Below are 23950 nucleotides of genomic sequence, written 5' to 3' on the forward strand. Positions count from 1 at the left end.
ATGATAGAAAGTGCCCAAGGGCCTTCTAATGTTGGAAGACTGGAGGCTCAGTGATACAGTGGCCACTTGGGATGGGAGGGGCATGGGGTGCTGCCTGGCTCCAGGTGGTACTTGTGTCCTTGCCAATATCTGGGTTTCTCACCACTTACCTGGCCTCACAGAGCACTTTCTCCCTTAGGCCATTTGTAACTGAAAGCTTCTAAGCTACTGAAATCAGCCAATAGCAGAGGTGGGAATCTCCTGGTACAAAAGATACAATTCTTCAAAAAATTCACCCTTAATCTTGGTTGTCCTTTGTTGAGTGTTGTGGACAAGGAAAGGTAGGCAAGTGCATCTTCATGGAACAGTTTGTAATCTGAGACATGTCTCCTTAAGGACAATGCTCATAGGCACACAGAGGGCAGTGGAGTGAATGAATAAAAAGGAGATTCATTTTGGAGACACACACAGTAAAATTATGGATGATGAGCACCCAAGTGTCCCAAACATTCCATCTCTGATCATCTAAAACATATTTAAATTGTTAGTGAATATCTATATAACAGAAATCTCAATGGGCAGATAGCAATGTTTCCTTTTTTTTTTTTTTTCTAAGACAAAAGTAGTCTTAAGCATTACCAACATGATCATCTTAAAGTAGATGAAAAGGCAACTTCAAGGTAACCTTGAGAAACAGCCATTGTCCCGGGAAGCCTCTGACAAGTTGCTGGGGCCCCAGGGCTGACACTTCCTCATGCAACCTCAAACCCCCATTCCTTCTCGTGTCTTTAGGACAAACCTGACTTCTGGCTTCTAAAGGTTCATTTTTTTTTTCTCACATTTATCCATGGATTAATAAAAAAGTAGATAATTGGAAGTCAACAATTTTCTGTTCCAAGTACCAAGAGTACTGGGAGAAAAGAGTAACGGGAGTAAATGAGTAAAAGTAATGGGAGAAATCTGTAGGCAATAAAAAGAAATTCTTCCAATCTGTTTTTTGGACTTTTAAATGTTTCTCACTTGAGCATTTGACACATTCAAGAGAGACTTATCTTGGGCAGAAATCTCATTTCCGTGGTCAGATCAGGCCACGGGGCCTGAACTGCTAGCACAAGGTGGAACCAAGTTTCATTTTTTAATTCCACATCCTCCTTTTCTTTCAGACCAAAGGTAAACCTTGATGAACAGTCTCTTTTTGTCAAACAGCATACACAAAAAAATTGACACTGGGTTATTGAGAAATATGTCAAAAGCTACTCAAAGTTCCCCCAACTCAAGAAGAGAGTAGAAGGACTTCCGTGGCGGTCCTGCAGTTGAAACTTTGTGCTTTCACTGCAGGCGGCGTGGGTTCAATCCCTAGTCTGGGAACTAAGATCCCACTTGCCATACTGCAAGGCCAAAATAAATGATATAAAAGATACATTTTGAAAAAGAGAGTAGAGGCATGTGGGCTTCCCTGGTAACTCAGCTAGAAAAGAATCTGCCTGCAATGCAGGAGACCCCAGTTCGATTCCTGGGTTGGAAAGATCTCCTGGCGAAGGGATAGGTCACCCACTCCGGTATTCTTGGGATTCCCTGGTGGCTCAGATGGGAAAGAATCTGCCTGCAATGCGGGAGACCTGGATTTGATCCCTGGGTTGGGAAGATCCCCTGGAGGAGGGCATGGCAACCTACTCCAGTATCTTGCCTGGAGAATCCCCATGACAGAGCTGCCTGGCAGGTTACAGTCCATGGAGTCACCAAGAGTTAAACACAACAAAGCAAATAAGCACAGAGGCATATAGATGCAATGTAACATTTCATTAATTTGAATTCATATTTTTGGCATCTTTCCACATTCATTTAAACAAAGACTGGTCTGATTACATCCTTCGCTATCCTTAATGCTGTAAACAAAGGATATCATAACATACTTTGTTATTTTCCTGAGGTAAGCATTTCAATAAATACACTGAGTTCTTTCATCTTGTACTTGCTAAAGACCCTTCTGTGACCACCCCCATTGCTTTCCAAATGAAGTGCTTTGCAAGGGATTTTCCAAAATCTGGTACTCACCCATTTCTCAAAGCCATGGTCTTCCTCCCCGACTGAACCCCCCAACCCTGTCATACACAGTCACCCTCATCCCAACTGGGGTAAAATATTAGCACAGTTCTAAGTGGAACACTCTATCACTCATGAAATGTCCTTCCTTTATTCATTCAACAAATTACAAACTGTAATACCAAATGCTAGATATTAATCTCAGAATGGGAAAACAGCAGTGATTAGGCAGAAATTACCTTGTTTTAATGAGGCTTGCCTTCTGATAGAAGGAATCAGGCAAAAAAAAAAAAAGAACAGTAAATAAATTAATTAGCAAGATAATTTGCATAAAGACCAGAGATCTGTGAAGAATGAACATAGCCAAGTAATAGAAACAATTAGGGGAAGAACTAAGCTGGACTGGATGCTCAAGGGCACCTCCGACAAGCTGACATTTGAGCTGAGGTCTGAATTCCCAAGGAGGACCAGCCCTGCTAAAAGCTGAGAAAGGAAGGAGGGTTTCAGGCTGCAGGAAGTTGCTGCAAAGGCCCTGGAGAGATCTGAGATTGAAGAGCAGTGTGGGTGGCCCAAAAGAGTGGTCAGAGTTGAGGTCAGGCAAGGACAAGGTAAGACGTTTGCATTTTATCTGAAAGGCAAGTGGCAGGTCACTGGAGTGTTTCAAGAAGGGCAACACATGACCTGGTGTATGTCATTAGAAGCTCATCTGGTCTATGCAGGGAAAACATATAGCAGGGTGTAGATGAAGCTGGGAGTGCAAACGGAAGTATAGCTTGCAATTAGCAGGTGCTCAAGAGACATTGGATGCCACGCTCTTATCAGAAAATATCATATTAGGCAAACAGCTAATTTTTCATTTGCATGAAGCAGTGTTTTGACAAACAAAAGGATAGTGTTGAATATTATTACATCAAGTTGCTGGCTTTTGAACAATATTCAGATGAATTGTTTTCTCTCTTTCCTACTCTATAAAGTAAGGGTTGACAAACTATGGTTCATGAGTGGCCTGTCACCTAAATTTGCATGTCTCATAACTAAGAGTGGTTTTCATGTTTTTTTAAAACAGCACCCTAATTTATTTTCTTCAAAGAATTTTGTTAAATAGTTGAAGGGGAGAAAAGAATATTTTATAATCCATGAAAATTATATAAAATTTATATTTGGGTATCCATAAAGTTTTATCTGAACTCAGTGACCCCCTTTCATTCACCTGTTGTCAGTGGCTACTTTCCTGATATGGCTGCAGAGGTACAACAGAGGTACAGCCCAGGTGGCTCAGTGGTATAAAGAATGCACCTGCCAATGCAGGAGACACAGGTTTGATCCCTGGGCCTGGGGGATTCCCCAGAGGAGGAACTGGCAACCCACTCCTGTATTCTTTTGCCTGTAAAATCCCATGGACAGAGGAACCTGGTGGGCTACAGTCCATGGGGTCGCAAGAGTCGGACATGACTGTCCACAAATACGAGCAGTAATTGCAACAGAAAGAGAGGGCCCTAAGGGATTTACTATCTGACCCTTTACAGAAGAAGTTTGGGAATCCCCACTATACGTTACAACCTCATTTGTTTTGGGGGTTTTCTCCTCTCCTTCTGTGTAAAGTGAAAAGTGAAAGTCGCTTAGTCGTGTCTTTGGGACTCCATGGACTGTCCGTGGAATTCTCCAGGCCAGAATACTGAAGTGGGTAGCCTTTCCCTTCTCCAGGGGATCTTCCCAACCCAGGGATCGAACCCAGGTGTCCCACACTGCAGACAGATTCGTTACCAGCTGAGCCACAGGGGAAGCCCAAGAACACTGAAGTGGGTAGCCTATCCCTTTTCCAGGGGATCTTGCCAACCCAGGAATCGAACCGGGGTCTCCCGAATTGCAGGCGGATTCTGTGTAAAACCCTTCCTTAAATACCCTCTGCCAGTGTGTGCTCCATCCACAGCCTGTATCACATTCAGAGGTGTTGCTCAGCAACAGCAAGGCTTCCATTTACCTGGCTAGCGTATCATTTCCAGGCCTGTCCTTGAGTGATGGGTAAGGATTCTCTGGGCTTCCCAGGTGGTTCCTCAGAATGAAAGGAGAGGAAGCAGTCCCAAGCTCCCCACTCTCCTTCCAAATGTCCTTTCCGGTTGTGCCTTACGGCTGGAAGAATCTAGCTCACTTCTGTGTTTCCACGTTACCAAGCACCCACACTGCAGCAGACATGATTCATCACTTGGTTTGTTTAATCAATATTTATTCAGCACCCACTAGGCGCCGAATATAGAATAGCACTTCCTAGACAAGAGAGACTGACAAGAAAAGCAAAAGCCCATGTTTAAGGAGTGTGTGCCCTAATATGGATGAAAACTAAAGTCGATTAAGAATGCTCATGGTGAAGAAATAACAAGAGACAAGGGCTTGATCTGGTCCTCGATACCCCTTAAAGGAGATAATTTTTTACCAAGGCAGTATTCCATGTATACCGCTGGCCCAAGCCATTATCATCCTTTTTCTTCTGTATCCCCAGATATAGCCTTTGACTGGTCTTCCTTCATCCTTCTTTGTCTTGCTTTGATTTATTCAAAGGAAGCTTTTGGAAATACAATCAGATAATTCCATGGACATGGAACAATGAACTGGTTCAAAATTGAGAAAGGAGTATGTCAAGGCTGTATATTGTCACCCTGCTTATTTAACTTATATGCAGAGTACATCATGTGAAATGCTGGCCTGAATGACTCGCAAGCTGGAATCAAGATTTCCAGGTGAAAGATCAACAACCTTAGATATGCAAACGATTCCACTCTAATGGCAAAAAGTGAAGAGGAACTAAAAAGCCTCTTGATGAAGGAGGAAAGCAAAAAATTGGCTTAAAACTCAACTTTCAGAAAACAAAGATCATAGCATTGTTCCCATCACTTGGTGGCAAATAGATGGTGAAAAAGTAGAAACAGTGACAGATTTTACTTTCTTGGGTGTCAGAATCACTGTGGATGGTGACTGCGGCCTTGAAATTAAAAGACACTTCCTCTTCCCTAGTGGCTCAGATGGTAAAGAATCTACCTGCAATGCAGAAGACCCAGGTTCAATCCCTGGATCAGGAAGATCCCCTGGAGAAGGAAATGACAACCCACTCCATGGAGAATTCCATGAACAGAGAAGCCTGGCAGGCTATAGTCCATGGGGTGGCAAAGAGTCAGACACAACTGAGTGACTAACACTTTCACTTTCACTTTCCTCTTTGGAAGAAAAGCTATGACAAACCAGGACAGGATATTAAAAAGCAAAGACTTCACTTTGCTGACAAAAGTCTGTAGTCAAAGCTATGGTTTTTCCAGTAGTCATGTATGCATCTGAGAATTAGACCATGAAGAATACTGAGTACTGAAGAATTGATGCTTTGGAATTGTGCTGCTGAGGAAGACTCTTGACAATCCCTTGAACAGCAAGGAAATCAAACTGGTCAGCCCTAAAATAAATCATCCCTGAATAATCACTGGAAGGATTGGTGCTGCAGCTGAAGCTCTAATACTCTGGCCACCTGATGTGAAGAGCCAAATCACTGGAAAAGACCCTGATGCTGGGAAAGAATAAAAGCAAAAGGAGAAGGTGGGGACAGAGGATGAAATGATTGGATGGCACAACCAACTCAATGAACGTGAGCTTGAGCAAACTCTGGAAGATAAGGAAGGACAGGGAAACCTGAGGTGCTGCAGTCCATGGGGTCACAAAGAGTCGGACACAACTTAGCAAATGAATAGCAGCAATAGCTATGCTACACTTCTAGTTAAAACTTTCCAGTGGTTTCCCATTGCCTTGAGAGTCAAATCCAACTTCTCATCTGACTCCTGATGATTGCTAAGTACTTATCTTCCTGTCCTGTTTCCCTCGGTCGCTACCCAGTCACCTAGCATTCTTTGTGCTCACTGAACCTGCCAAGCCCACCTGCTCTGTGGGGCCTTTATGCACCCTGCACAGGGCCTTCCTATCTTTCATTCACGATTCAATTCAAATGCTACCTCTTCAAAGAACCATCCTTGACTTCCAACCTACATTACCCCACCCCCACCCTGTGTCACTCACATCCCCCGTTTGCTTCTCTTTATAACACTTACCAGTGCCTAGAAATATCTCAATTTGCTTTTTCACTCTTGTCACATGTTTCTCACCATCAAAGAGTAACCTCAAGCAGGAATGTCCCTGTCTTGATCATGGTGAGGCCCCCAGCAACTGGAATGGCACTTGGCACCAAGCAAAGAGAAAATGAATATTTATTTCATGAATTATCTTTCAGACACATGTAGATTTTTAATTTTTAATTTATTTATTTTTTGGCTGTGCCATGTGGCATATGGAAGCTTAATTCCCTGACCAGGAATTGAACTCGCATCCCCTGCATTGGAAGCAAAGAGTGTTAATCACCGGATTGCCAGGGAAATCTCTTAGGTTATTGTTTTAGAATATAATTTTGAGTGCTTTTAGGAACCAAAGCCATTCTGAAATGAAATTTGAGAATAGAGAGAATGAAGTCATTGACTTTGTTGAGATCACTAATACGCTACTTTCGTCTTTGACACATCTTAACCTTAAAAAAGCTGCACTAAGATCATAATCCTCTTCCCCAGAGGCTCATTCCGTGTAGTACATTGACCAGCACTTAGCCGCCATCAACAAAGGCTGATTTCCTCCCTGTAACACTGTGTACTTATTTACTAGCTTTCTGTTACTAGGCAAGGGAGAAATCAATTCATACCTGTATTTTAAGTACCCCATACAACGTCTGGCTCATGGGCATTCAATAAAGATGGTTGAACATTGAATTAACATCGTCTTCTTTTAGATTAAGAAACCGAAGTAGAAGTATTTTCCTCTTTCTTAGCCCATGAGGTAGAAATACTTCCTCTGGTGTGTGGGTTCTCGAAGCAGGCAGTGTGATCTTCTGTAGTGCTTGCATCATAATGGTTTCTTGGAATAAGCAGTCTAGATGTGTTTATTAACTCATTCATTTCAAACACACGTATTCCTTCAATAATTGTATTTGCTACTCTTGTTTTTCTCATCTTTCATTTTGAAACTGGTAGTAATAGAAACTGAAGACCAAAAAATGAAGAACTTAGTCACCAAATTGTGGCTTCACAAATAGGCAAGAGAGTAGGGGAAAAAAACAAGAGCTAAAGAACAATTTCAAGGGCACACTGAATCATATTGTGGAGTGATTCCATTGAAGGAGAGGTGGATACAAAACAGCAGAACAAAAAAGTGAGAAAGCCAGAAATGAGTTTCTTTCTGAGCGAAAGATACAGAAAGCCTGCAGTGGCGTCATTTCTAGGAGATGTAAAACCCTTAAAGAAGACAGTTCAGGGGTTCAAAAGCAATACCGATGCTGTGGAAAGGCCACCCTCTCACCTGTATTTCCATCCGGCCCAGCCCAGCCACACTGCTGTTTCGTCAGTTTTCTGGCCCAGTTTTCTGTGAGCTATGTTGTAGACAGCAAGGACACCAACATGACCAAGAAGCCGGCTTGAAAGGTTAGACTTTCTGCACTGGTCAGTGGCTTTCTCAAAGTCATAGGTTTGCATTACACTTCCAGAATAGCCTGTCGAGAGACATGATCTTCTCAAATCCTTTCTTCATATCAGTAGTTCAGAATTAAGAGTCTCAGGGCTGACAAATACATCCTGCATTTTTCATGACTTATTAGCAGAACTTAGTGAGTTGTGATTTAACATTTGTTCTTTCATAGAATGTTTTTAACTATAAAAAGCAGCCTGGTATGTGGGGACTTCCATGCTCAACCACATGGGTCGTTTTGTCAGAGGAAGCAGAAATACAGACCTTAATATGTCTTAAATGGAAAAGCCAAAAAGCCTTGAGTGTTTATTGTCTTCCTCTTTCGTCTCTTACTGAGACACAGCCTAACATTTTATAGGAATGTCAACCTCTTTTTAATCCTTGGTTTCTTAGCCTGAAATCAGACTTTAAATGGCTCTTGGTGTTCAAGAACACTGTGATTGAAATTTAAAAGCTAAGTAAGAGTCTTTGTCAAACTAGATTATTCTAAATTAGAATATTCCTCTCATTTACAAGCTAATGAAGCTAAGATTTGGAAAGGCTCTTGTTCAAGGATATAGAGTAACTATGATGACAGAAATCAAGCAGAAGCACCTTGATTTTTGCTACTAGAGTTTCTGTCTAAACAGCATGCTCTGAGCCAACTGCTTCTTGTAAGAATAAGGTACATGATTTGGGAGAAATATTAACCATTGTAGTATTGCAGAGAAGGGGTTCTAGAGGGCTTACTTCAGTTCAGTAAAGAATATGTGAAGATGAGACTGCTCTGGACTTGATTGTGCTAGGAATATATGTCCATATAAAGACTTTTGTAGGAATATTCATAGCAGTATTATTCATAATCCTAAGTGGAAACAACCCAAATGTTCATCAACTGAAGAGTGGATAAACAAAGTGTGGTATGTCTATACAATGGAATATTATTCAGCCATAAAAAGGAATGGAGTACTGATACATGTTATAACATGAGTGAACCTTGAAAACAACCCAAACGTCCATCTAATGAAGTGGATAAACAAAGTGTGGTATATCCATACAACAGAATATTTTTCAGCCATAAAAAGAAATGAAGGACTGATACATGTTACAACATGGGTGAACCCTGAAAACATGCTAAGCAAAAGAGGCCAGTCCCAAAAGAGTACCCGTGGTGTGATTTCATTCACATGAAATATCCACAGTAGGAGAATCCTTAGAGACAGGAAGCTGGTTACAGTTGCTTAGGGCTGGGGAGAAGGAAGAAAGGGAGTAACTTCTAGTAGATATGGAGTTTCTTTTGGGGGTGATGAAAATGTTCTAAAATTAAATAGTGATGATGATTGCATAATCCATGCATAGACTTAAAACTACTGAGTTCATTTTGAAAGGGTGAATTTTATGGCAAATCAGTTATATTTCAGTAACACTGCTGTTTTAAAGATGAGGATGTTTTGAGGTGTTAAGATAGGTGTGATGTAGGTGGTCAGAGACAGGATACCAAAAAATCATAAAAACACATGTCTGCATTCAGGTACATCATTCTTTAAAAAGAATAACAAGATATACCAGAGCCACAATAAACAGCATAGCAGTACATTTCATTAGCAGTAATATTTTATTGACAAAGGGGATTTAATGTGGCTTGCTTACAAACAAAAGCAAACAAAACCACAGATGTGAAATGACTGGCTGAGTTAATCACTAGTAAAGCTTATGAGTCTAAAATATTCTGTAGTTTAGCTGCAGACTTCATGGGTGATACAGACAGTAAATGATATAGTTCAAAGAAGAGAAGATGCATGATGGATGAATTAGAATTTTCAAAAGAACTGATATCTATATCAAGCCTGAGATTAGGAAAGAACAAGGTGAAAAGATTTATGAGAGGAGAAGGAAAATGGGCAAGTCATGGGTAGGCATGAGTCCAGAATGAAGAAGTGTGAGCAGCCATCGGAAATGATGCCGTGGCCGTGGCGAGTTGCCTGTGGGGGACTGTCTTGTGTCTTGCGTCTGTTTGCTCCCCCATGAATCCTTGTCTGCAGGCCTCACAGGGATCAGGCTGTTCCCCTATGCTTCCTGGAGAGTGAGCTCAGACCGCAGCCTCTGAGTCCTTGCCAAGGGCAGACCCCAAAGCAATACTATCTTTCTATTGTTGGAACCCTGTGATCTATTAATACTCAGAGTTTTCCATACATAAAATGTTTTGTCCTTACTTCCTTGAAGGAGGTGAGACACATTTTGGAGCCTAGAAAATGAAGCACAGAAAAGGGAAGTGACTTGCTCAGTGGTTTGCTTGTCCAAGAGTAAAAGGGTTTTGAAACAGATTTCCAAAGTTCCCTAATTATATACTTAAATACTATGGCGGTTGAGTCACCAGGCTTGACTTGGTTGGATGATGACGAGGGTCCAGTTACGGGTAACTGCTCACCATTTGTGCATTTCCCATACAATTTAACTTTAGCAAAGCAAGAAGGACCTTTCCCTGAAAGTACATTGAAAGTATTAATATGAAATGCTCACCTATTAAAAAAAAATTAAAATCACAATACTTTTCTGAATGGGGTAAAAATGTATTTCAAGCAACAGATGTAGTGTTAAGTGTCTGCTCTCCTAGGACAAAAAGCAGCATCAGTGTTTTAATTTGAGAAATTTAGGTGAAGACTACTTTAAAACACATGCTTAGGTTGGAATTGACATGAAGTGTTAGTTAATAGTCCTTATTGAGGGGATTGTTGACTTCTCAAGCTCCACTGATGGGTTACTCTAAACACCATCATTTTTGTTCACTGTTTTGAGCAGCTGGGATCAACAATGCTGTCAGAGGGATCTTTGCTCAACTCCAAGATAAGAAAAGCAACTTCTTTTTTGACTCTTGACAGTGGCCTTTGGCCGATTGAGAAATGGCCACTATGTGCTTGGAATGACGACTTCTGCAGTCCCCAGCAGAATGGTGGCTGTAACAAAGCCACAGAGATGGCCCTCTACAGAGGAGAAGGAACCAGAGAGTTTCAGAGTTGCAGTGGAGGATGTCTGAATGTCTTGGACCTGAAACTACACACACAGGCCTGCATGTCTTGTTTCATAAATAAAAGGACAGTTTTTATTTCCAAATGCCTAATCTCTGGACAATAGGCCCCTTATAAGATTCTACCACCAGAAAAGGAGCTTGGCTAAGCGCCAGTTGAGTCTCAGCTCCGTCTCATGCTATTGAGCTCTACTAATTGTCGACCAGAGGGTTTATAAAAGAGAACAGGAAGTCTGTTGTGGCCAAGGCAATTTGTAGTGGTCTGAAAGCATCTAATTCTCAGAAAAGAAATTCTTTGTAGCCATGTTAATACCCCTAACAAATATGACTCTGTATACTTTTCTTCTTATTTGACCAATTTATTTTTGCTTCAACAGAGACACATGAAAGAAATTTAAAATGAGCAAGTTGGGGATAAAGGTTGAAGAGGGACAGACTGTTATGTATAAAATAAGCTACAAGGATATATAATACAATACAGGGAATATAGCCAGTATTGTGTAGTAACTATTAATGGAATATAACCTTTAAAAATTGGGAATCACTATGTTGTCCACCTATAATTTATATAATCTTGTACATCAACTGCACTTCAATTAAAAGTGAAGAAAAGGAATAAAAAAAATGAGTAGAAGCTCTCCAATTCTTAAAGTTGAAATTTTATGGAGGCCTTCTGCTTTTTCAAGTAAAGTCTCCAATATTATGGCAAGCTATAACTGAGGTCAATAGTGTCTTATTATACATTCCTTTTCTTCTATCTGTGTACTCTGTACAAGGTATTAGATTTGCATGTTGTAAAATATTGTTTTATATTTCTCATGTGGTTACATGAGAGTGGCTCAGCCCTAACTGCCTTAGTTAGTAAAGAATTGGCATCATCTCATAGCTAGAGGTCATCAGGAATCATACATAACCATTGTACATATGATTAATTTTTATTACCCCAAATTCAATGAACTTCCAATCATACATCAAGTGTGATCATTACCCTATGTATTTGGGGCCCTAATCTTTACTCTGGTAACATCACAAATCAAATAATCATGTAGCCCACCTTCCAGAAACCTACCATAAAGAAAAAAAAAAACAACTTCTTAAACCAGCTCACTATTAACTCTATTGAACTATACCACAGGGTACTGATCTTAGTGGGACAACAGGCTTATGGTATAACTAAACAGGAAACTAAACTGCAGGTCCCTTCACTGTCCATCAAATTTAGAGTATTTTAGAGAAGCTATTATATTTTAAAGGCAAAAAATCAATAAGAAACTGTTGTGGATAATGAAAAAGAGAAGTCTTGCTTTAATATAAAAATGTTATTATAAAATAATGATTGAAATATAGAAAAATTTTTGAATTAGAGAAAAAAAAATCCTTAATCTTGCCAGTAGATCACAGTATGTAATGTTCCCTGGAAACCAATCAAGTTACACTGTGTATCTGCAAATTATCTGTCCAAACAGGAAAGAAGTTATCCCCAGATAATTGAAATCCAACAATAATCCCCAAAGCTCACTTTAGGCATGGATTCTCATCTTCTACTCCAGCCTTTCAATGGAGTTTGTTTACTGTTTATCTTCTAACAGAGTAAATAACATAAAAGAAACAATTTGAAAGAGGCAGTTCAAAAGGAATAAAAACGTAAAATCTGAATAATAGTAAGTCCTACATTTCAGGAGTAAAATGTAGGACTTACTATGAAAATGCACATTAGTGAAGTGTTCCATACTCTGGGGGCTTCCCAGGTGGCTCTGTGTATCTATGTTAGTTGGTTAGTCAGGTCCAACTCTTTGTGACCCCGTGGACTGTAGCCCACCAGGCCCCTGTGTCCATGGATTTCTCCAGGCAAGAATACTGGAGTGAGTTGCCATTCCTTCTCCAGAGGATCTTCCCAACCCAGAGATCAAACCCACGTCTCCTGCATTGCAAGCAGATTGTTTACTGTCTGAGGCAGATGGCGCTAGTGGTAAAGAACCCTCCTGCCAGTGTAGGAGACACAAGAGACCTGGGTTCAGTCCCTGGGTTGGGAAGATACCCTGGAGGAGGAAATGGCAACCCACTCCAGTATTCTTGCCTGGAGAAATCCATGGACAGAGGGGCCTGGTGGGCTACACTCCATGGGGTCACAGTTGGGCATGACTGAAGCAACTTAGCACACACACATTGGCCCCAGCGTGCTTCACATAGGAAGTACTTGTTCCCTGTATGTGTATCTTCACTTGGCTTGAATCAATAGCCATGGCCTCTGAGCACTTCCAAACTTCCTCACACACTGCAGTCAAATCCTGGGGCAAACACACCGACAGAGAGGCTCTTTATCTGTTTCAAGATGAGCTCTTATTTTTGCCATATGATGTATCATGAATATAATTTTCCCATTATTTTGTGTCCCCTGATCATGTTACATTCACATGACATTCTTCTTCTTTCAGGGTCCAAACTCCATCTTCCCGATATGCACACACATACATGCACATCCACATACTCGTTCACTCATAGATACCCTCACACACCACACTCACTCACATGTGACACACACTCACCATGGACACACGCACACACACACACATTATCAAATACAGCCGACCTCCATGCATAATCACACAGACACTACACACACATACACACACACCAGACACACATCACACACACATACATGCACACAGACATACACAACAGGCAACCACAGACATACACCACACTCACTCAACAAGTATTTGAGCCCCCAGCCAGGCACTGAGGTTATAACAGTGAACAAAACAGACCAGATTGCTTTCCCACCGAGAGCTTATATCAAGAGGAAAGAAAAAAATTGAAGAATATATGAGCGTAGGATTAGAAGATAAGGAATGATTCTGCCCCTGGTGGCAGAGCTGCAGTTGCCATTGTGAGCTCAAAAGACTAAATTGCCTGGAGCCCTCCCCTTCCCATCTTCTGTGAAATAGACAGATTTTGAGACTCTCATCTACTTAAATAATTAGTCTAGGAAAAATGCCTTTCATCTGTTGTTGTTGTTTAGTCACTAAGTCATGTCTGACTCTTTTGCAACCCCGTGGACTGTGCAGCCTGTCAGGCTTCTCTGTCCATGGAGTTCTCCAGGCAAGAATACTGGAGTGGATTGCCATTTCCTTCTGCAGGGGATCTTCCCAACCTAGAGACTGAACCCATGTCTCCTTCACTGGCAGTCTGCGCTTTGTCTAGAACAGCTCAAATGAATCCTGAAAGTGAAAATGTCAGTAGCTCAGTCATGTTTTACTCTTCGCGACCCCATGCACTGTAGCTGGCCAGACTCCTCTGTCCATGAGATTCGCCAGGCAATAATACTGGAGTGGGTTGCCAGTCCCTTCTACAGGGCATCTTCCTGACCCAGGCTCGAACCTTAGTCTGTTATGTCTTCTACATTGCAGGCAGATTCTTTACCATCTGAGCCACCAGGAAATTTGTGCTATATGATTTGTAGGTTTGACAGTGTACGAAATAAAAGATCCCAACTGTTGGTACCATGTATGCTAACAGACTCATCATACCAGCGCCCCTGTAATCACCAAGGAGAACAGAATAAAGGAAGCTGGTGGCTGGGGTTGCAAAGTTACATGGCATCCCATAAGATATATACAGAGGAAACAATCTAAGCATTACATTTTAAATGTTTTCTTTCAAGAGATACTTTATCCTTTTAGTTAATGTAGATTCATTTAATAAAAATTAGTTTGTTTAAAGTTGAAGATGTTTTATTGCTATGAAAATAAAGACTCCAAAAACATGACTTATTTTCTTCAAGGTCTAGATTTACTGAATACCCTTTCTTCTCTCCCACCCTATCTGTGGCTACACACACATGGCTTCTGAAAGGGGCCAAATTTACCCTGTGAATATTCAGGAGATTATTCACAGTAGGATTGACATAATGCTGATTTTGTAGGTTTTCTTTTTCATTTTGAATGTATTTTATCATCAACAGCAACAAAGGTACCAATATAAGTAGTCAAAATATACAGATGCCCAAATTTTTGTTTTCTCCATGGAAGGAAAGAGCTTAAAATTGTGAGCTCCACAGAGAAAACAGTAGTCGGTAATATCATAATCTTCCATTGTACATTGGGAATACACCCCAAGATGCCTAGTGGGTGCCTGAAAGTATAGATAGTACTCTATAAATACTATTTTTTCCTATACACACATACCTGTGATGATGTTTAACTTATAAATTAGGCACAGTAAAAGATTAACAACAGTAACTAATAGTAAAACAGAACAATTATACTATAATACAAAATATGTGAATGTGGTCTATCACAATATGTTCTCATACTGTACTCACCCTTCTTCCAGTGATGATATGAGATGATAAAATGCCTAGGTGATGAGATGAAGTGAGGTGAATGATGTAGTGACATAGTATTAGGCTACTATTTATTGACTTTTTGACAATAAATCAGAAGGAGGGTCATCTGCTTTAGGTGATCCTAGATCCTGGAACCCTGAGAAGGGCAATGAGATAGGATAGTGGGGGCAGGCAGAGTGGAGTGGCTTGAGATACCATCATACATCTCATAACAGAACACTAGAAGTTTCCATTTAATATTTTTAGACCCTGGTTAACCACATGTAACTGAAACCACAGATAAGGAGGGACTAACTGTAATTCTCCCTGGTGGCTCAGACAGTAAGGAATCCACCTGCAGTACAGGAGACCCAGGTTCTATTCCTGGGTCGAGAAGATCCCCTGGAGAAGGGCATGGCAACCCACTCCAGCGTTCTCGCCTGGAGAATTCCATGGAGAGAAGAGACTGGTGGGCTCTAATCCATGGGGTCACAGAGTCTGACACAACTGAGTGACTAATGCTTTCAGACTTGAAACTGTAATGGTACTAGTAGTGATCAAAAGAGGTGTGAATCTTCCCTCGTAGAGAGTAAATTGCTAAGAACTATGGAAGTTTCCGTCTTCTCTTATCCTCAAATACTGGGATCTAATACACTTTCTTATTGTGTCTTGGGGACAGTAGTCTGCACAGTGCTCTCAAGTTGGAAGATTTAATTCCCTTTCCTTGTTCTTCTCAGACCACCACAGTATCTTGGGACATCCGAACCTTGTATTCAACAGTACCTGAAGATGCAGAGCACAAAGCAGAAAATTTACTGGTGAAGGAGGTAAATGCAATGCTTCCAATCCATTATTTTAAAAAGTGTTGTTTTCCCCTATGTAGTTCTTAATGCAACTTATTATTTTTGCTGTCTTCCTCTCTTTTTCAATAGAGAATTCCAAATGCGCTTGTTAGTTAATGTCTTTCAACCTTTATTACTTATTTCCTGTGCATCATTTTTCATTATCTCGTGACCATTCAAGTTCTATAATTTTAAAATTTTGTTTTTACTTAATTTAAAATCCCCACATTGAGAAATAATTGAGTATTCCTAACAAAAAGATTTAATTTTATTTTACTTATTTGGATTGACTTGTAGGAAATGCCATATTATGTGAGAATTTTGGATAACAAAGTTTTTAAAAGAGATATTTCTTTCAAGTATTAACTATGATACAGTTAAAGACTTCACTGGTAGCTTAGTGGTAAAGAATCTGCCTGCCGATGTAGGAGACGCAAGAGACAGTTTCATTCCCTGGGCTGGAGATTCCCCTGGAGAAGGAAATGACAGACCACTCCAGTATTCTTGCCTGAAAAATTCCATGGACAGAGGAGCCTGGTGGGCTATAATCCACAGGGTCGCAAAGAGTCAGACATGACTGAGCACACACACGCACACAAAACCGTTTGGACAGCTTAAATAGACTGATAAATACTGTTGGTATAGCATCTATCTCCATTTAGTTGGTGTGTGTGTTAATCACTCAGTCGTGTTTGACTCTGCAACCCCATAGACTGTAGTCCGCCAGTCTCCTCTGTCGGTAGATTCTCCAGGCAAGAATACTGGAGTGGGTTGCCATTTCCTTCTCCAAGTTGGTATAAAACTGCTTCTTCTAGCCAGACTTCAGGCAGCTTTGGGGCAGGGATTGGACATACACTCAACAGCTATTTCTCATTTGTTTGAAAGTGAAAATGAATGTATTAGTAGCTCAGTTCAGTTCAGTCACTGAGTCATATCTGACTCTTTGCAACCCCATGGACTGCAGCATGCCAGGCTTTACCAACTTCCAGAGCTTACATAAATTAATGTCCATCAAGTCGGTGGTCCCATCCAACCATCTCATCCTCTGTCATCCCCTTCACCTCTGGCCTTCAATCTTTTCCAGCATCAGGGTCTTTTCAAATGAGTCAGCTCTTCACATCAGGTGTCCAAATATAGGAGTTTCAGCTTCAGTATCAGTCCTTCCAATGAACACCCAGGACTGATCTCCTTTAGGATGGACTGGTTGGATCTCCTTGCAGTCCAAAGGACTCTCAAGAGTCTTCTCCAACACCACAGTTCAAAAGCATCAATTCTGCAGCACTCAGTTTTCTTTATAATCCAACTCTCACATCCATACATGAACACTGGAAAAACCATAGCTTTGATGAGACAGACCTTTGTTGGCAACATGTCTCTGCTTTTTAATATGCCGTCTAAGTTGGCCATAACTTTTCTTCCAAGGAACAAGTGTCTTTTAATTTCATGGCTGCAGTCACCATCTGCAGTGATTTTGGAGCCCCCAAAAATAGTCTGTCACTGTTCCCATTATTTCTCCATCTATTTGCCATGAAGTGATGGGACTGGATGTCATGATCTTAGTTTTTTTAATGTTGAGTTTTAAGCCAACTTTTCACTCTCCTCTTTCACTTTCATCAAGAGGCTCTTTAGTTCTTCTTCACTTTCTGCCATAAAGGTGGTGTCATCTGCATATCTGAGGTTATTGATATTTCTCCTGGCAATCTTGATTCCAGCTTGTGCTTCATCCAGCCTAGCGTTTCTCATGATGTACTCTGCATAGAAGTTAAATAAGCAGGGTGATAATATGCAGCCTTGATGCACTCCTTTCCCAATTTGGAACCATTCTGTTGTTCCATGTCCAGTTATAACTGTTGCTTCTTGACCTGCATACAGATTTCTCAGGAGGCAGGTAAGGTGGTCTGGTATTCCAGTCTCTTTAAGAAGTTTCCATAGTTTTTTGTGATCCACACAGTCAAAGGGTTTGACATAGTCAATAAAGCAGAAGTAGATGTTTTTCTGGAACTCTCTTGCTTTTTTGATGATCCAAAGGATGTTGGCAATTTGATCTCTGGTTCCTCTGCCTTTTCTAAATCCAGCTTGAACATCTAGAAGCTCACAGTTCACCTACTGTTGAAGCCTGGCTTGGAGAATTTTGAGCATTACTTTGCTAGCATGTGAGATGAGTGCAATTGTGTAGTAGTTTGATCATTCTTTGGCATTGCCTTTCTTTGGGATTGGAATGAAAACTGACCTTTTCCAGTCCTGTGGCCACTGCTGAGTTTTCCAAATTTGCTGACATATTGAGTGCAGCACTTTCACAGCATCATGTTTTAGGATTTGAAATAGCTCAACTGGAATTCCATCACCTCCACTGGCTTTGTTCGTAGTGATGCGTTCTAAGGCCCATTTGACTTCACATTCCAGGATGTCTGGCTCTCATTGAGTGATCACACCATCATGGTTATCTGGATCATGAAGATCTTTTTTATATCATTCTTCGGTGTATTCTTGCCACCCCTTCTTAATATCTTCAACTTCTGTTAGGTCCATACCAATTCTGTCCTTTATTGTGCCCATCTTTGCATGAAATGTTCCCTTGGTATCTTTTATTTTCTTGAAAAAAATCTATATCTTTCCCATTCTACTGTTTTCCTCTATTTCTTTGCATTGATCATTGAGGAAGGCTTTCTTATCTCTCTTTGCTATTCTTCTTATCTCTCTTTCCTATTCTTATTATCTCTCTTTGCTATTCTTTGGAACTCTGCATTCAAATGGGCATATCTTTCCTTTTCTCATTTGCCTTTCAGTCCTGTCTGACTCTTTGCAACCCCGTGGACTATAGCCCACCAGGCTCCTCTTTCAGGGGATTCTCCAGGCAAGAATACTGGAGTGGGTTGCCATTCCCTTCCCCAGGGGATCTTCCCAACCCAGGGATCGAACCGGGGTCTCCAGCATTGCAGGCAGATTCTTTACCATCTGCACCACCAGCTGTTGAATGAATAAGTGTAGCCAGTCCTTCCTTTACAGAAAATGCAGTGATAACATTTAGCCTGGCATAGATCACACTGAAAGCAGTGGAATCTAAATGTAATCTTTAATCCTAAGAAAATAGTATATCCCAATTAGGATTTAATAAAGGTACATAAAACAGCAAAACCCTTTCTCAGCTTTTAAGCATATTTGTATGAGTAGAAGTTTATTAGTCAGATTATTCCTAACCTGATTAATCATATATATTTTATGTTGGACCATTCAGTCCACACCATCTTTGCCATAGAGTTGTTCTTTTCTCCCCAACTGTCATTTCATATTTATTTTCTCAAAGTTCACATTAAATTACAACATCTTCTAAGAAGGTGATGAGAAAAAATGAGTAAAATGTCATTCAGAAAACATCAGGATATCTGATTATACTGTTTTCACATTTACTGTTAAAAGTATGACATCAGTACCAGAGTATTTTGTTTACAGTTACCTTAGAGGAAGTTTCCGTATCTCGTAGGGCATCATTGTTTTTTTGTTTTTTGGGGTTTTTTGTTTTTTTTTAAAAAAAAGCTGGTAAATCATTTTCTGCACAAGCAAATCAAAATCATTGAGACCAGGTCTACAAAACTCCTATAGTAAGCATGTGTTAACTTAGGTATGATTTGAAATATTTATGATGTTGAAATTCGTAACAGGGAATATTTAACTAGGTCTTTTTATGTTTTCTTTACTAAACTATTGTACTTTTTATTGTTGTTGTGGCTCAGTTGCTCAGTCGTGTCCGACGCTTTGTGACCCCGTGGACTGCAGCACACAAGGCTTCCCTGTCCTTCACTATCTCCTGGAGTTTGTTCAAACTCATGTTCACTGAGTTAGTGATGCCATCCAACCATCTTATCCTCTGTCGCCCTCTTCTCCTCTTGCTCTCAATATTTCCCAGAATCAGGGTCTTTTCCAGTGAATCGACTCTTCACATCAGTTGGCCAAAGTATTGGAACTTCAACTTCAGCACTAGTCCTTCTAATGAATACTCAGGGTTGATTTCCTTTAGTCCATTTTTAAGTCCAAGGGACTCTCAAGAGTCTTCTCCAACACCTCTTCAGCGCTCAGCCTTCTTTATAGTCCAACTCTCACATCCATACATGATTACTGGAAAAATCATAGCTTTGACTATATGGACCTCTGTCAGCAAAGTGATGTCCCTGCTTTTTTAATACCCTATCTGGTGTATTAAATACACTTCCTTCTTAAAAATCTTTAACTTTGTTGCTCAATTTATTTCCACATATTTTATAGTATTGTTGCAAAATTGTGAGTAGACTTCTTTTCTTACTATTTATTGCTAATATTTTTTAAAAGCTACTGATTTTCAAATTTAAAATTTCTTTTTTTCTAATAAGTATATTGTTTCCTTAATTTTTGTCTTATTATTTAACATCTCTAAAACAAGATATCTCCTGTCTTATTCTTGATTTGGTGTTTTATGATAGTTTCAGAAACAAAACAAATGTCTAAGGAAGGTCCTTCTGGTCTTCATCATGTTTAAGAAGGACCTTTTTTGGTCTCCACAGTGTTTATAAAGACTGGATACCCAGTGTTACAAAATTCATATCCAGCCTATTGACATAATAGCTTTTTTGCTTGAATTTAGTGCTGCAATAGAATTAATAGGTTACTGTCCTATGAATACATACTTGTGTTTCTGGTTTAAACTTTCTTATTCAAGTTGTATTTCTACCTTAATTCTTTGCTGCATTAGAATTGCTAATTTTTTTCAAATTTTTGTATTTATATTCATGAGTGAAATCTGGCTCTAGTTTTTTTTTATTTCTTTGGTATTAGAGAAATGTTAACTCTTAAAAATAGACCAATTCTCCATCTTTCTCTGCCTTCTGAAATTTAAAAAAATAATAATAATAATTAGCCAGTGAAAGAAACCAAGTATTTGAAACAGACCCAAATGCATATGGTTACTTGATAAATGGTAAATGTGGCACCTCAAATTCCTGGTGAAGGGTGGACTATTCTACAAATACCACTTGGCTAGCCATTTTGGACAAAACTAGTTAGGGCTGTATCTAACAGTACATGTAAAAATTAATTCCAGATGAATTTTTGGTATCTTAATTTCAAAAGCAGAAGCTGTAAAAACATGGAAAGACATTTTAAAATGAAAAGTTATGAAAAATGCATGCATTTAACAAAGTCTTGAATTTTTATGATGAATGGTGCTATCAATAAAGCCAAAGAAAATGGTTAGAGAATTTATTCACAACTCATATCTTTTCCCACACTCCCCCACAGGCATTCCTAATACACAAAATTCTATAAATTAATAAGAAAAAGGTAAATAACCAAAGAAAATATGGGCACAAAGAAAGGAGCAGGAAATTCAAAAAGAGCAGGAATTTTAAGTTGGCCCAGAGGAATGTAGATTTGCCAAGCTACACTTGTAATCATAGAAATACAAATTAAAACAAAAATGATGTATAATATCTGAATGAAGAAATGAGAATAGGCATATAGGGAGACAAACGCTATCACATAGTGCTTCCAATTCTCACATGTCTATGGCATTTAGAGATACTCAAATGCATGTAAATATGCAACATACATTTTAGAAAAACAAACACTAGAACATAAAATATAATTACAAGCATGAGTACAGTGTGCATGCATGCATGCTCAGTTGCTCAGTCATGTCCAACTCTTTTCAACCCCATAGACTGTAACCTGAAAGATTCCTCTGTCCATGGGATTTCCCAGGCAAGAATAGTGGAATGGATTGCCATTTCCTTCTCCAGAGGATCTTCTCAACCCAGGGACTGAGCCCAAGTCTCCTGCATTGGCAGGAGGGTTCTTTACCACTGAGCCACCAGGGAAGCCCAGTTTGTAATATCAGCTGATATAAGTGGGGTTGAATATGTTTTGGCACATCTAAATTTTATAATAATAAGTAGGCAATAAAAATTATACACATTTAAGTGCATTAAGTGGAATGCCCAATGTATAGATTCTATATTGTTGTGGTTACAAACAAATTTTTTTAATAAAAAATATTTTAAAAATTTAGAGTATATCTAAAAATACTGCCAAAATTGGAAGCAACTTGAGTCTATTCCCTAAAATTGTCTCCAAAAGTTAAAATCCAATGCTTCCAGTCATTAGGTAGTCACTTTAGAGACTTCATCACCCTAAACTTTTCTGTTGTGAATCTCAGGACAGAGCATCTGTCTTGACAGTGTGAATGAATCTTCTTACCATGTTTTTCCCACCCTTGTGGATCTAAATTAGAAGAAAGTGGAAGAAGCCTGGGAAGAAACTCTTTTATTCCCTGCTAATTTTTCCAGATCACTAGTAGTGAAAACCCTGTGAAGAGCCCCATAGTTGTACTTGTTTTTAAGGATGGAGATAAAGAGAAAACTTATGCCTTGGGATAGAGGACAAACATCACATGATGATAAAGAAATATGAATAGTCGAGCCTAGAGACAGTAGATAAAAAGAAGGAGCAAGCCTAGAGACAGTAGATAAAAAGAAGGGGGTCTCCAGAGAGCTGGGTTAAGACTGAGAAATAACCCCAGAGAAGTAGGCTGCCAAGAAGTCTTGACCTCAGTAGCTAATAGCTGCTGATCGTTATTGACTAGTTACTTTGGGCCAGATATGCTTCTCAGGCCTTTCCTTGCAATAATTACAAACAAAGTTTTCATCATCATCATCACCTTCTAATGATGAGGAAACTTTCATAGAAAAATTAAGGAACGTGTCCAGCATTAAACAGCTGGGAGTAGACGGGTCCAGCAGCCCAACCCATGCTGTCCGGCCCCTAGCCTCTTAACCACGATGCTGACTGCCGTGTGTGCTTTGCTATAGCTGCCCTCTAGAAAGAACACTTGCCTCAGTCTTCGCCCTAACAACCCCCTGTAGCTTTGTAATCCTAATGCCTATAGTTATTGGACCATTCTTTGCAAAACATTGACTGAATTTTTCCAACCAGAGTAAGCCAGCCCTGAAGTGAATTCACATTGCCATTTTTGTAGGATTTTGTAGAAACATGTGTTCCCCTTACAGTGGCTGCTGTATTGCACTAAGCAACCTTTTTGATCCACCCTGTGCTCCGTTGCCCTGTTGCTCCCCACTAGGTGGCAAGGATAAATACCCTGATTGCTAGGCAACAAATTGACATGAATCTTATTTAAACACCCCAAGTTCAACACTAATGTTGCATTCTGCCTCTCTACACTCTACTTTTGACAACTCTGAGCCTCTTAGGAAAGGCGGTGGCCATTCTTTCCTTTTTCAAATCTTGAATAACTTTGTGCTTTTAATGGGAACTTAAATAAAATGAGCAATCTCTTCCTTTACTGTTTTATCTGTTATTAATTCTCTTTTGTGTCTATGAAATGTAAGGTTAAGTATTCCCCCAGACAAGAGTATAGGTGTACTTCACATCCACTAAAGCACTTCACAGTTATGTAAAACTAACACAAGTCAGAGTTCGGCAACAATCTATATATAGGTTAGATATGTAGGTATGTATGTATACATATATATATCTAGAGAGAGAGAGCATTTTATGTTGCAGAACTACTACCTCATTTTAAACCCTACAAAGCAGGTTCTGAATGACCAATAACTTGCCCACATTCACACAGAGTGGGAATTAACACCATGCTCTTACCCACTTTTACCTCTGACCCTTTGAAAAACACCTTTAAATCATGCTCTTAATATCATGATCTAATGGGGCTATTTTCACTGTGCGCAAGGGAATATATCCTTCATTTAGACAAAGATTTCATCTTTCTGCCTCAGTTTCTCTGTCTTTAAATGAGGATATTAATAATACCAATTCCATGTTTCTAAAAATAAATATAGCAATAGTATGAAAACACTTGGAACATGACTGGGAAGCAATGTCTTTATCTGGTCCTCATAAATAGCCTAAAATCAATATCTATAACCATAAAAATTATAAAAGACTTCCATGATAAAACAAGCACCACTTCCTTCCACTGGCAGGTCCGGGGAGCAATTAAAGGGATCTATAAATAGGAGGCAGACTTCTCAAGCAAAACTTTAACAGCATAGTTTTCATTTTAATGTACACAAAACATTAATTAATGCTAAGCTCTTGGTTTGGTCTCTCTTAACAAAGAAGATGAGCAAGTACAGAATTGAGATTAATATAGTGACTCAACAGGGAGCAAGGGTCCAGGGACTACTTCATCTGAATAGTTGGGAAATATAG

At 39.7% G+C, this 23950-nt stretch overlaps 1 protein-coding gene across 3 annotated transcripts in view; it reads left to right on the forward strand.

Moving 5' to 3' along the window:
- DOCK10 (dedicator of cytokinesis 10) overlaps window positions 1-23950 on the forward strand; it is a 236615-nt gene that overhangs the window by 62759 nt on the left and 149906 nt on the right. For all 3 annotated transcript variants that reach the window (XM_040228471.1, XM_040228472.1, XM_040228473.1), the window contains exon 3: window positions 15632-15721. In XM_040228471.1, the coding sequence (XP_040084405.1) occupies window positions 15632-15721 (90 nt within the window). The remainder of the gene's footprint in view (window positions 1-15631; window positions 15722-23950) is intronic.

This window comes from Oryx dammah, unplaced genomic scaffold (genome assembly GCF_014754425.2).
Source record: "Oryx dammah isolate SB20612 unplaced genomic scaffold, SCBI_Odam_1.1 HiC_scaffold_27, whole genome shotgun sequence".
In the NCBI taxonomy this organism is placed as follows: Eukaryota; Metazoa; Chordata; class Mammalia; order Artiodactyla; family Bovidae; genus Oryx; species Oryx dammah.